Source organism: Diadema setosum, chromosome 5, assembly GCF_964275005.1.
Source record: "Diadema setosum chromosome 5, eeDiaSeto1, whole genome shotgun sequence".
Taxonomy (NCBI): domain Eukaryota; kingdom Metazoa; phylum Echinodermata; class Echinoidea; order Diadematoida; family Diadematidae; genus Diadema; species Diadema setosum.
In genome coordinates, this window is record NC_092689.1 from 20,227,290 (window position 1) to 20,241,403 (window position 14,114).

Below are 14,114 nucleotides of genomic sequence, written 5' to 3' on the forward strand. Positions count from 1 at the left end.
CCCTGGCTGCTGGAATTAATTATAACAGTCTGAATTGCAGACTATAAGCCCAGTGGTTATTGTTCTTAGAACAATATGGCAATTTCATTTCAATTATAATCAGCTTGTACAAAAATTAAATCTGCAATTACAGTACAATTCTAGTGTATGATAGTCATTCCTTCATAATTACAAGGCAGATACTTGATCATTGAAACACCTTGTTATCATTTTCACTCAATTAAGAAAGCTACAGCTGAATGCAGCATTCTACACACACTAAGTGTACGTGCCATTGAAAAAATGATTCTACAACATGCACAGAAACTAACAGAAGTGAAAATAAAAAGAGAAAAACAAAATAATTAATATCCAAAATACTACAATATTGCATATGTCAGTATGATGATAATGCTTGTTAACCCCTTTTTTGAGGGAGATTAACAAGTATTAATATAAGTGTAAAAAGAAAAATAACAATATAGATTCATTAGGATACATTTTCTTTTTCTCTTTTATTTACCATTTACATGCCTGTATCTAGAAAAACTATGGACTATCCATTATGATTTGCCACAAATTTTATAAATGGCAAGAAAAATGACACACTTTGTGGCAATTAAAGCAGGCATGGTACAAGACTCCAAGATAAATAAAAAGAAATTTAGAGAAACAGAAAGAAAAACCCTACTGTGGTCCAGTGTGGAAAAGGAATAGCTAAGTTTCAAAGATGGCATAGTGACAAATACATTTACTTGAACTGCAGGGCTGATTGTTTTAAACATCTTTGTCATTTAACAGAGATCATCACTGACCATTGGTCTGGGATAAGCTAAATCAGCATCCATCACATCCTGCAGGGATTAGTTGAGATTAAAGGAAGATTAATACCACCAAGAGATTGTAAATCAGTTCTGCCCAATGTTACAAATCTTTTGACCATGCATAGCAGACACTACTACCACAGGAAATAATTATGTGCCAAATTTTAAAAATAGTCACTTTCAAAGCATGAAACTATTCTGGCAGATGAACATGGAAGATAACACTTATCAGACCCATGTTAATCTATTATGGATGAATGCTACGTTTACATCTTGATCTTGAAAAATAAATTTATTCTACAAATATATTTTGAACATGTGCAAGTTTACTTTGCCTTTCATGTTTAGTCCTTCCACAGATTTGAGGACTTTGAAGAAAGAAAAAAATTTCTCAATATGATTGACGGAAAGGATTCATGCACCCACTTCATAAGAAATTGAACTTGCACCTTGCATGAGTTTCACAATTATCAGCATTCCCTGAAATTTAATTCATTAAGAAATATCACAAAGACAACAATAATCACAACATGATTAGGACTACGTATCAGAAAGCAAAATGAAACAAAAAGAGGATTTTTCAATTTTTACGAGCCTCTACAGACGAGCGGAGACTGTTTTCAGTTTGGATGATGTCAGCATGACATCAGACCTGAATCAGCTCCAAGAGCGACAGTTGCACTGCCAGCTTGGCACTGGGCTGTCGGGCTGATTGACATGGCTTGACAGACAGCTTCAAACTCACCCCCAATGCAAGGTGGTGTGGCAAGATACTGAGAATTATCATATCATGTAAATGGAAGTTGAAGTCTGTGTAAAGAATAGAGAAAAGTAGAATATACACAGCCATCAAAAACTCGACAAACATAATTACGCGCAGTGACTTGATAGTGGCTATACATCCATGCCAAAGCCAAATAATTAATAGTGAAACTATTTAGTATTTTAACTTTTGTTAACAGTTTTGTTAATTTTGCATACAAAAAAGAGATAGAACAATACAAAGAATGCCATCGTAGTCACATTCAAAATTCAGCTGATGTCCTTATGTTTTTTGAAATGTTATTTCCGGACTTCATACGTCAAAATTACCTTGAAATATCTTTGCATGGATGCATCTTCCATTCATTTTGACAACTTTTTTATTAAAAAAAAATCTATAATTCTATCACATTATACTGTGAGGAATGGAATGACACTACCATTATTATCCTTCATATACCATATGACAATAGACATGACTGCATGAATATCTGACCTTGTGTTCATCATAATCCCTTACCAGTGAATCCTGGTAGTATCAAGCAGTTATGACATGGAAATTCCCTGACAACCACTTGATCATGATGTATGTTTATGATTGTTGACATATGATTCACAATTTTTATCCCTGTGGGGTCTAAGTTAGAATGACTTTTCTGTGAGGTCAGTTCAAGACAATAGACTAGCCGCAGAGTTCAAGAGTAAGGTAAGAGACAAACTCCTTCTGATAACAATGAATCACAAGTCACGACAAATGATCTGAAATCGTCAAGTATAATCTCACATCAACAAGATCCTTAATGACTCTTAATGACTCAGGGATTTATATCATTGATGTGGTTTGCGTGTGTATGTGTGTGTGTGTGTGTGTGTGTGTGTGTATGTCCATGTGTGTGAGTGTTTCTGAGTTCAGTATTCACTGTACTTTATTTCACAGAAGGCAATCAACAACACTCTTACCAATGACTTTTCAGAACTAGCCATCAGTAGGCCTATACGTACACAATTTGTAGCCACAAAAGCATCTAGAAATGCACATAGGTCATTTCATACTATAATCATTTTTCACATTTATTTTTGATCAAATAGATGGTGCAGTATACATCTTTTGAATTCTCATACCCATGATGTCTATGACTCCCTATGGGCTTTTTTATCTTCGAGAGACTGGGTATGTATTTTCCCAGGATATACGATTAAATAAATATGTTGGGAGAGAGCAATAACTTGATGATATGCATCAACAGCACTACATATAAGAAAAACTATTATTTCAGAACAAAATTTGATGCATACAGTGGAGTAAACTTTAGTTGATTCAAGTTTATTTCATTTTCAGTTATCATTAACAAAATATTATTTGCATGTGGCACAAAATAAATATATAAAAAATGTATAGGACAGGTACACTGCATGATTTAGATGGCAAAATGACGAAATCAACATGCCTGATAAAAGGGACCTCTGAATGATAATACAATGCACTTATGAATAGTTATATTCAATGATTTTATGTAATCACACCACATATGGCATGAAAAAAATTCACCAAAATGTCACACAGTCACAGCATGTGCAATGTTTCGTTAATCTGCTGAAGTCATATTTTGTGTAGCCTGTAGGCCTACTGATCACTGCAGAATTCTTGATCTCTGAAAAAACAGAAAAAATGTTTTTAAAAATCTGTACATTTTAAATCTGCATATGTGTGGAAAAGAAGGCAATGACTAAATTCTAGAAACATCAGGAAAGAGTAGGCACACTATATAACAACGTACATGCCTACATACACAGGCCTAAAGGCCTATGTACACATGCAGGGCCTACCTCTAGGCTTATATTACCTACATGCATAAAATGCCTATAATACATGCATATGCATATAAAAAGTAATTTTTGTATAAATAGGGATCTATATAGGCCTATACATATATAAACAGATATAGATATATACAATGCATGTATATCTGCCTGTGTCACTGAGCATGTAGGCCTACTGTATATTTGGAAAGAAATAAATTGGTATCACACATAGAACATACATTTAGGAAAACAAATGTTTAGGTGCCTAGTGTTATGAGTCATCCACCAGGAAGAAATACCATCACAACTTGGTGAAAATTTCATCCCAGTCCAACATTTTACCACGAGGGAAAAGCTAGAGACAAACAATCTAAAAGAGCTCTGCATGGGGCATATGCGGCAAATGTGGGAGTTTCACTCACAATTATCATCCTGCTTTCCACGTTGAAAAGCCAAAAGGCCATATGGTGAAAACAACCAAAGACTACGACAGTAACATGTACAACAAGTCTGCTGTCAGTAACACACACAATCTGAATACTTGTATTTCAACAATTTCAATAACTGATGTGCTACATAATGAAGGAAAAGAAATAGAGAAGAAAAGCATGCACAACAGTGAATACTGGAAATGTCCAGGCTGACCTGTACCATGTGTTGCATCATACAACATCTGCACCTTGCTGTTGGCAAGTGGAGCTCTGGCTCATGAGATTTCAATCAGCGACATGGGGTCTGAAATATGAAACTACACCAGGCTGGAGAGAATGACCTACAAATTTCCTTCACCACTGATGAGTCATCAGCCAAATATGTATTGTACAGTGCTGAGCTCCCTGAGCGAGTGTGTATGCAGTGGTAGGCAATGTGCAGATGCCAGTGTGTGTATAAATGCACAGAGTAGCATCTGGATCCCTGACAAATAATACACTAGCAAACACCCCTTGCATAATGGTTCTGTGTGTTACACACAGTGGCAAGATAAGATTAGCCTTCCTCACAGGCATTTTATTATCATTTTTTTTTTTATGTGGTCAATAGTTTTACTTGGCATCTACCAATAAACATCATGTACTACACAACATACAAAATGTACATTTCCAGTTGATTTGTGAGCAATGTTGATTTGGGTTTGTTTTGTTTCTTTAACTACTCCATGGACTACTGTACCGACACATGTTAGTACACAATTGCACACATAACACATCTTTTGATAAAATGAACTGGAAATCCAAAAATCTATTCTCTTCCAAGTTGTCCACACAATCAATGTAAAATAGTAGCAGTATGCAACAGAGTCTGTTGATCTTCCTATTTTGCATACCTCTGTAAGAATTATCCATTAGACTTTTAAAAGTTGATAACACATAAGTAAACAAAGTTCAAAAGAAAAAGTATAATGGGCATATCATGATATCAGGGCTCAACATTAGCATTTTTCTCCAGTGGCCTGCTCAGGGGTGCCAGATAAAAATGTCAGAGGCAAAAATGTCAGGGGTAAAAATGTCAGAGTTAGAATTTTCACACGTTTTTCAATTGTTGATTTGATAGTATATTTGAACTGTGACTGAACTGACATTTCTACCTCCACCATTTTTTCCTTTAACATTTTTACTTCTGACATTTTTACCTATGACATTTTTTGTCTGACATTTTCACACCAAACAAATTCAGGCCACTAAAATCTCCGAATTTGAAATTGGTGGCCCGAAATGAAAGAAAATATGAAATCTCATTTTTTCTATTTTTTTTAATTTCTAATTGCCAGATCAGGCCCACCAAAAGATGACCTTTTTTACATTTTGGTGGCCCAACATCAATTTTTAGTGGCTCGAGGCCACTGGGCCACCACTAATGTTGTGCCCTGCATATTTACAAGCAACCTCATTGGATGAACATTCATCCAGATTTCATGATACCGGAACTGATAATTCCTCCATGAAAAACTACAACTATCACTGACAGTGATTTGAACACACACCTTTCACACCTGTATTTTTTCAACTAAATATGAATTTGAATAACATTTAAGATCAACTCACTGTGCAAGATTTATTGCTAATTTAAGGGCCATAACGTATACCATCGCAACACATTTCCCGCTCTTGTGTCAGTACATAGAACATAAAGTCACATGTGTGCCAATTTTTTTTTAATCTCTTCTAAACTGGATAAATTGTATTTCCTTTTTCCTGATTTTTGGCCATGATGTGCTGTTACCATAGCAACAAATCTTCTGCTCCATTTGAAAAATGTGTATGCAAAATTTTACATTACAATCACCACGTGTGCCAAATTTTTTACTGAATCATTTAAAATTGGAGAAGAATTTAGATCTGCAAAGGCTTTCTTTCTTAATTTGGGATTATAGTGCACTGTTACCATGGCAACACACTTTCCAGTATTTTACATATTTTGGATTTGGGGCTTTAAAGGACAAGTTCACCTTCATAGACATGTGGGTTGAGTGAATGCCGCAATATTAGTAGAACACATCAGTGAGAGTTTGAGGAAAATCGGACCATCCGTTCAACAGTTATGAATTCTTGAAGTTTCTGCCCAGTCACGGCTGGATGAGAAGACTACTATAGCTTGTGATGTCACATGTGTACAACGATATAAAGAAAGAATAAAGAAAAATCAACATATTTTCACTTTTCTCGTATAATAAAAGAATACTCATCTTCTCTCTTTCAGAAGGCAGGGGGAATAATATTACCCTTAACATACGTCAGTGACAAGTCGAAGAAATGTGCACTTTATTCAAAAAGTAAAGTTTTGTGAAATTCTCTTTTTATTTTCCTTATATTGTTGTACGCATGTGACATCATACACTGTAGTAGTCTTCTCATCCAGCAGTGACTGCGCAGATGCTTTAAAAATTCATAACTTTTGAAGGATTGTCCGATTTTCCCCAAATTTTCACTGATGTGTTCTACTAATATTGTTGCATTCACTCAATCCACATGTACATGAAGGTGAACTTGTCCTTTAATCTCTGAGACAGTGCACAATAAGCCAGTTTGTAGTTTCAATTTGCTCATGAGCAGAAAAAAGATCATTTATACTATTACATGCAGATTAGTTTCTTAATTCACCGAGATAGCATCTGTGACGTAATGATTTGTACTAATCCTTATGAATGGTAATTGTTTAAAATATAGCACATCCACACTGCAGCAACAAAGTATTCATTTAAGCCTAATATTTGGAAATATTAATAGAAAAGGTTTGTTATGCATCCGGCACAAAACAGTGAGATAAATGCTTCCTAAAGGGCTAAATGACGAGCTGTTCTTGTCACTTGGTCTATGCAACATCATTCTTTGTTTGAACATGAATTCCATTCATTGTTACGCCATGCAAGGTTATGCATTATATTGCTTTGAAAACTGAAAAAAAAAGAAAGGTCATTTGTATAAACGTGCACATGAGTTAATTACGAACTAGCTTGTTACCAAAAATATTTGAAGATTCCACAGTTGCAATGAAAGCAACAGCTGACACCAATAGACACAAATAGTTTACTGTAAACGTGGATGTTTTTGCGCGATTAATTTTTCACGCTTGACCGGGCAAAAAGAGTTTCGCTTGTTTTTAATTGCACGGAATCAAGACATCAACTACTGGAACAAATGACATGCAAAAATATTTGCATGCTTTTATTTTTGCATTAGCTTCTGGTTGCGCGAAATGCACGAAAATTTCAACACTGTGAAAATGTCCACTTTTACAGTATGTGCTTTGATCATAAGGGCCTATGGCTTTCCTTTAGTTCATGATTGTAATGTAATATAGTGTTCTCTTTTTACTTAAAGTAATATATGACTTTATACACTTGACCTGCTTACATGTATAACATAACCGGGTTCGATCAGTTTTGAGCCAAGTAATCCTCAGTAGGGAAGGGGTGTAACAGTCCCAATTTAAAGAAATACATTTGTAAATAAGTCTGAAATTTTCTCACCCCAATCGTGATCATTAACAAGTGGGTTAAAATGCATCATACATTTTAAAGAAGCTGATACCATTATAATATAATGGAAATAAAAATAGACATACAGCATCCCTCTGCTTTCTTTTCAGAGTAAATGCTTTCATTTCTCAATTCATTTTTAAAACTTTCCTAGAATTTCTAATCCATCTGCCTGACACGATGACACTGGGAACTGAAGGCATGTATACAATGTACGCATTCATCATCTGTAAATTGCACGCGTTCCAGCAATCTATTGTGTATGGTAGCTATGAGGCAGAAAGCGAGTAGCTAATACAAATGCCTGTAGTCCAGGCATATATCATCTGAACATAACCACGGTGTAATTTGGTCATTATCATCCATGCCAGTGGAAGGTATCCATACAGCAATTTCTCCTCTCCCTAAACACCTCAGTGGAGAAAGGAGGGGAAAAACCGACGCAGTGCGATTTAATTACAAAGCCGATACTGCTTCAAACCAGAACAATCTGGTACAGCATCTCTCACAGCAGTAAGTGACATGCTGGTAACTAGGGGGATAGATGTAACATGCACAGCTTCCACAGCGGGCTGCTCTGGTATTACTAAGGACTCAAATTTGACCCTTTTTTTTGGGGGGGGGGGGTATATGCAATTAGAAAGGGTCATGTGACTCTTGGACCTTGTGCACATGAGACATTTTTTTAAAACTACATGTATGTCAACTACAGAAAAACTAGTTTAAGTAGTTTAAAAAAAAAAATCTTGCAAATTAGGCCAATACTAAATCCTCAAGTCTGAATTGCAACATTATTTCAAAAGCTCAATAAAAAAAAATAGTAGTTTCATGAATTCTCTTTATCATTCACTCAGAAGGACATTTAATTGTGAAATTTACCATAATTTGAATTGCTTATGTGACGTGATGTTTTAACACCAATGTCAAGTTTCAATCAAGAAATCCCTAACAACTAAACTTCGCAGTAGCTAAAGTGAAAGTGAAAAATACAAATCAATATGGAAAATATGTCTTCAGGATAAATAAAAATGCAGGCAAGGTGCTCCCCTTCAGACTTTTTCCTCCTATAATTGTCATCATCATGATGAGTTATCACATACAGTAGAATGTATCTCCCAAAAAGACCTAGGGAATATTTTATGTGTATTCCAATCATTTTTCATGAAATTGATATTTCAGAATTATGTCAAAAAATACTCATATAGTATATATACATGTTATATATATAAATATATATATATATATAATTTCTCATATCAATTTCTCATATCTCATATATAATATATATATAATGTATATTAAAGACTAAAGTGGCCACATGACATATTTTGATTGGATACATTACAATGCAGTAAATCAACAGCTCATTTACAATCTGAGAACAACTGACAGAGTAAAACATGTACGAGTCGCCGGGAATGCAACACTGTTTCTCCTGACATAGTCGGCATACTTTGTGGTCAGGACTTGGCATCAATGAGGGACTCTCCTCGTGGGAAACTTTCATTCTTTGCGGTGATTCAATGATAGCGTATTCAGGCAATGATAACCAGTCAGGTGACTCTGGATATGACCATCCACATGTAGGGTGATGTATATTCATAATGACAAATGCATATTTGCATATCTTATCAAGAAAGGTTAGAGAGGTAGCAATGTCCCTATATGGCTGCAGCAGTTTGGGTTTGGTTGAAGAGTCAACTAAAAGATCATGGAAAGAAAGATAATGGGATAAAACAACTGATATAAGTAAAATCAGTGTTCTGTACTATAATTCACTCAATATTTTGACTCCTTAAATAGCTTTGCTGATTCAATCCTACAAGCAGGAAACATATGCATCACAAGTTCCAGTTGTCGATGATGCAATTATTCACCCTGCAGACCAGACATTAGTAATTTAAATGCCTCGTTGGAATTCATGAAGTCTCGGCCAAATATGCTGTCTCACTTCAGTTTATGGACAACACAATAGGCCCGTTCACAAACAACGAAAATCTAAATTTCAATCGCGATCCAAATTTCGATTTTTTTTTCGATCGTTCATACACAGGGAAAAATCGCACTTCGCAGCAAGGAAAGAACGATCAGTGGCCAAACTGCTCATGCGTGAAACTTGCATGACCGAAGACTGACCCCGTCCGCAGTCCCAATAGAGTTTTGCACGCGCTACGAACGATGGGATTAAAAATACCGATTTCCGAATCTCGATCGCGCTCACACACACGACGCTTGGCAAAATAATCGCGATTATTCTGACAAATCGCACTAATAGTGCGAGTTGGATCGCGATAAGGATTGCGGTAATTAGTGAGATTTTTCTGTCCACACTGGAAAAAATTTCGAAATTTTGATCGCGATAAGAAAATCGATTTTTAAATCGCACTTTTTCCCTTGTGTGTGAACGGGCCTAGTATCTGTGGCAAGTCTTGTGAGCACCACACACTGATAAGCAAGAAAGACTGGTGAGAAGAAATGAATATTCATACATTTGAGCAGGTTGCTAAATAAGCACATGCAGAGATGTTAAAAGACTGAGTCACATCTGACAAAGGGTACTGACTCTGCCTACCAAAGAAACCATCTTGAGAACTTACTCACCAATGCTATTCATATTCACATATCTCACTACTAGCTGGTTGCATGGAGATAGTCTGTTAGGCCTATACAATGTATGGTGGTGAAACCACACTCCCCTCCTTCTCTGGTATTTTACTGATCATCAATTAATTGCAACGACTCAAGATTAAAATTTTTCCACTTAAAAGAGATGAAACGCTTTTGTGAAGTGCAAATGGTAAAAAAAAAATACACATTACACAACAACTTGGACTTGCTCAAAATGCACTGTGTAGGTGAAAATCCTGTGCTACTGTTGAATACATTTTCTATTCTACATTCATGTAATTTCTGTAACCCTGGTAACAGCTGTGAATGCCCATACCTATGCTTTGTTGTACATTAATTGAACGTACTTCCTTTTGTAAGTCCCATTTTGTATGACTAGATGACAAAAAAAATGTGTCTTGTTTATCTGATACCTCATCCCAATCAAGTGGCAAAAGTAACACATCTCTGAATCATTGCTATGATACAATGTCAAATTAAAGTGATGTCCCCCTTAATTACAATTCCAATTAAATGGTGGCAGGTTTGGTTAAATGAGAGCGGGCCCTCATACTACCAAATAACAAAACAATCAGTCGTTTCCCTTTATTGAATCTAACCAACATCCACATCCCCATCCCTTTACCTGTTGGGCTCTTTGCCCATGACCTCCGACCCTTCCCTTTTGTTTTCTTTGTTCTGTGTCCCTAGCCCTCCCCTGACTGTTCCTGTTGTGTGTAGCCTCATCTTTCTGGTCCAACAATCCTCAACTCCCCACCCCACCCCCCTTAACCCGTTGAGGACGAGTCCCGAGTATACTCGGGCAGGTGTCTATGGGAAATGCGTGTTGTAGCAAAGTCAGTCCGTCCTCAACGGGTTAAAAAAATATGGATAGATTAATTAGTCTGATTCAAACATTCATAATATTTTGCTTTCACCACATGATGTATTTTCTTAACAACCTTTAATCCAATGCAAATATTGTTTCTCATATAACATTTTCTATCCATTAATGATGTTCTGAGACTTCAGTGTATGATTCATATGTTGTATTTTCTTGTGTTTAAAAAAAAGTTAAAAAGGAATAACTAAAAATATTGGATTTACAAGCCTAGATGCAGGCTTTATGTATCTTATTATCTTGATGTTATAGCTAAAGAACTGCTCATCTATTATCTCCCTCTCAGACTGACCCATACTAGGCAATTAATTCACAATGTAGCATCTATTGTTCTCTTCACAATAAAGGACTACACAGCTGATTAGACTCTATCTGTCATGGAACAACTTTCTTGCTGAAACTAATTGCCCTTTCTAATTTGAGGCTGCATACAAAGGCTTGCTTGACTCACCACACCACTTAGTTAAATTGTTCTCCCTCCATCACTTTATTTCACCGATGTTTGTCATTCTTCTGACTCCTTATCCTTCCCAAATTGTCTTTATTGTTGTTTGACCCGCAACTGTCTACCAATTTTACCTGCAAATTGTTCTGGATCTTTCTTCCCTTTTGTACCCCTCTCCACCCCTTCTTCCCCCCCCCCCCTTCCTCAATCTCACTCTCTTTTTATATTCTATTTCCACTAAATTATGTGAATTATGTATATTTGTAATGTGGATACTAGATTTACATTACAGTGTGCTCCATGTGATATAAAGGTTTGGAGACCACTCCCAGCTCTACAAAACTACTCTACTTGTACTATCTGGAAGACAGGAACTGTAAAATAAGTCATGGTTAGCGGGAAAATTAACTTTAGATTGTTTGAAACATCACTTGGAATAGACAGAATGAGGTATGGGTGAAAAGTTTAATGATGATTTATATCTGAATGTCTTAACCCATTTGCCATCACATCGAGTACAAGGATATCATCATTATGGCATTTAATGAAAAATGGGAGTGATCACTGAACACATAATCTGGTATTATATTCATAGATTGGCTACAGCCTAATCCCCCTCACATCTTTAGAACACCCTCCACCAGAAATCAGTAGGGACTTAACTGTCTAAAATTCATAAACATCTGTGAAACACACATTATATATCAGCATATGAACTTTGACTCAAGTATGTCACAACTGAGTCCAAAGGGAACACAGGAGATTATGTTTGCTGGAAAAACACATATCTCTGATGTAATTTGAGTCAACTGATTTCTCTCTAAGTAGAGAAGAAATATGCATACGGATCTGATAATTTTCCTCACTTCAGTCACCGGTAGTGCTTGCTTAAACTGTCAGGCAAGATTGGCTACTGGAGCCGTCTTGTCACTTGTTTCAATTAAATGAAATGTTAAGCCAGTAATCTTTAACATTTGCAACTATGACAGGTTAATCCTGGCTGGAAACAAGAGAAAAGTTGTGCAAAGCCGTGACTGGCCAAATTGTTGAGGACTTTGCAACTTCCTTTTCCCCTGTCTTGACGATTGTGTCACTTCAAAAAGTTTATGGGGTGCCTCGGGATGGGTGCAGACCAGCAGACTTGAGGGCCTTGGACAAAGAGGACTTAATGCAATTCTCCAACACTCTACCCATCTTGCGAAACTTCCGCAAGTCCAATGAGAGTGGAGATGACTAATCGACTAATGATGCCAATGTGCTACCAAATCAAAGGCATGGCAAGGAGTTTGCAAAGAGCGAGTTTGCAGGGAGCGAATTTGGGCCAATAAAGTGAATCCCTTGATTTTTTGACTTACCCATACATGCCATGGGTGGTGCTGATTGTGTGGGGTTGATCCCCCCCCCCCCCCATTGGCTGTGATTAATTACTTTCACTGAGTGTGGGCAATGGGGAAACTCCCCATCCTGAGTTATTTCGATCCCCTCCCTGATTTTATGAATTACATCATAGACAGGAGGAGACTGGAAAGACTTTCATTTCAATAGCGATACATTCCAATGCATTTTCATTCCATACAGGAAATAAGGTCTAAAGACAAAATAAAGCTAGGAGAGAGATGATTACTAAAAGTTCCTCTACAAGCAGTGTGACACCAAGCTCGCATTCAATTTCTCTCACATTTTCTCCTACAATTTCTTTCCTTGTCTTCATAGACTGCTAGTCTGATATGCATGAATATTTTTTTTAAAAAGTCTTAAAATAGTACAGACTTACCTTGTTCTGCTGAAGTCGCCTTTTTACCAACTTGGAGCAAGTAATATTGATTGCTTGAGAAATATGATCTGCATTGTATTCCATGAACGAACGACAGTCTATTAGGAGCAGTTTGTTCAGTCCACCAGCTGCACTGTTTAGCATCTTAGCGAGCACTTCCGGTTTCATGAGTCGCGTTCCCCGGCAGCCAGCGGGCGGCTCTCGGCTCATGATGTGAAGCGTCGGTTGCACCGCGTAACGATTCGCGACGGGTAGTTCCAACGTGAGCTGCATAGCCCACAAGTCTGTTCCCTGGGTGAGGTGGGCCTAGGAACAACCAAGGACAGCTGAGGATGGCTACAAAATGTTGATCCTCAGGTTTACTTTCCAATCACTGGCATTTGGACTCCTGGTGATCCCACGTTGTAATCAGTTCATTTGATTCATCAGACAGTCAAATAATCATTACACAGTCAAATAATCGAACATTCACGTGATTCTTCTTCTGAAAATTCTTCTTGAAACTTATCCACACTTTGGATGAATCCAGAACTGTCCATTAATAGCACTGCCTAAAAGCTTCTCAGCCACTCTACTATGGCATTTATCACAGTTCTTGTTAATCACTTGTCTATTTTCACTTGTTGACTTAATATTTTTTTTTGCAGAGAATACATTTGTTGGATTTACACATAACTAGATACAAATATCTGGACATTTACAAACACCCAGTAAACACAGGTCTAACAGGATTTTGAGGTATTTGGCTCACTAAAGATCTTTATAATATGATTTCTCTTCTTGTAAAAAATAATTTCCAAAAATAGAAATTTCAGATTCTTTCCTGTAGAAGTTTCTGGCGGTATCCAGGTAAGTTGCAATCCTGGGACAGACGAGATTTCCTGACACAGATGGATACCTGGGGAGGACAGGAACCGGAAGAAAATGTGAATAATAGAGAGAGAGAGAAAGAAGCAGAAAATGTACTGTATTTGAGAACTGTCAAGGATTAGTCTTTATTTCACTACAATACCCTTCTATGCAAGCCTTATGCTCCAAGGAGA

At 36.7% G+C, this 14,114-nt stretch overlaps 1 protein-coding gene across 1 annotated transcript in view; it reads right to left on the reverse strand.

The window, feature by feature from the left end:
• Positions 1 to 13,465, reverse strand: part of LOC140229192 (uncharacterized) — a 93,749-nt gene extending 80,284 nt beyond the window's left edge. The window contains exon 1 of the mRNA XM_072309459.1: positions 13,072 to 13,465. Coding sequence (XP_072165560.1) covers positions 13,072 to 13,344 — 273 coding nt within the window. The 5' untranslated portion in view covers positions 13,345 to 13,465. The remainder of the gene's footprint in view (positions 1 to 13,071) is intronic.
• Between the last annotated feature and the right edge of the window lie 649 nt (positions 13,466 to 14,114).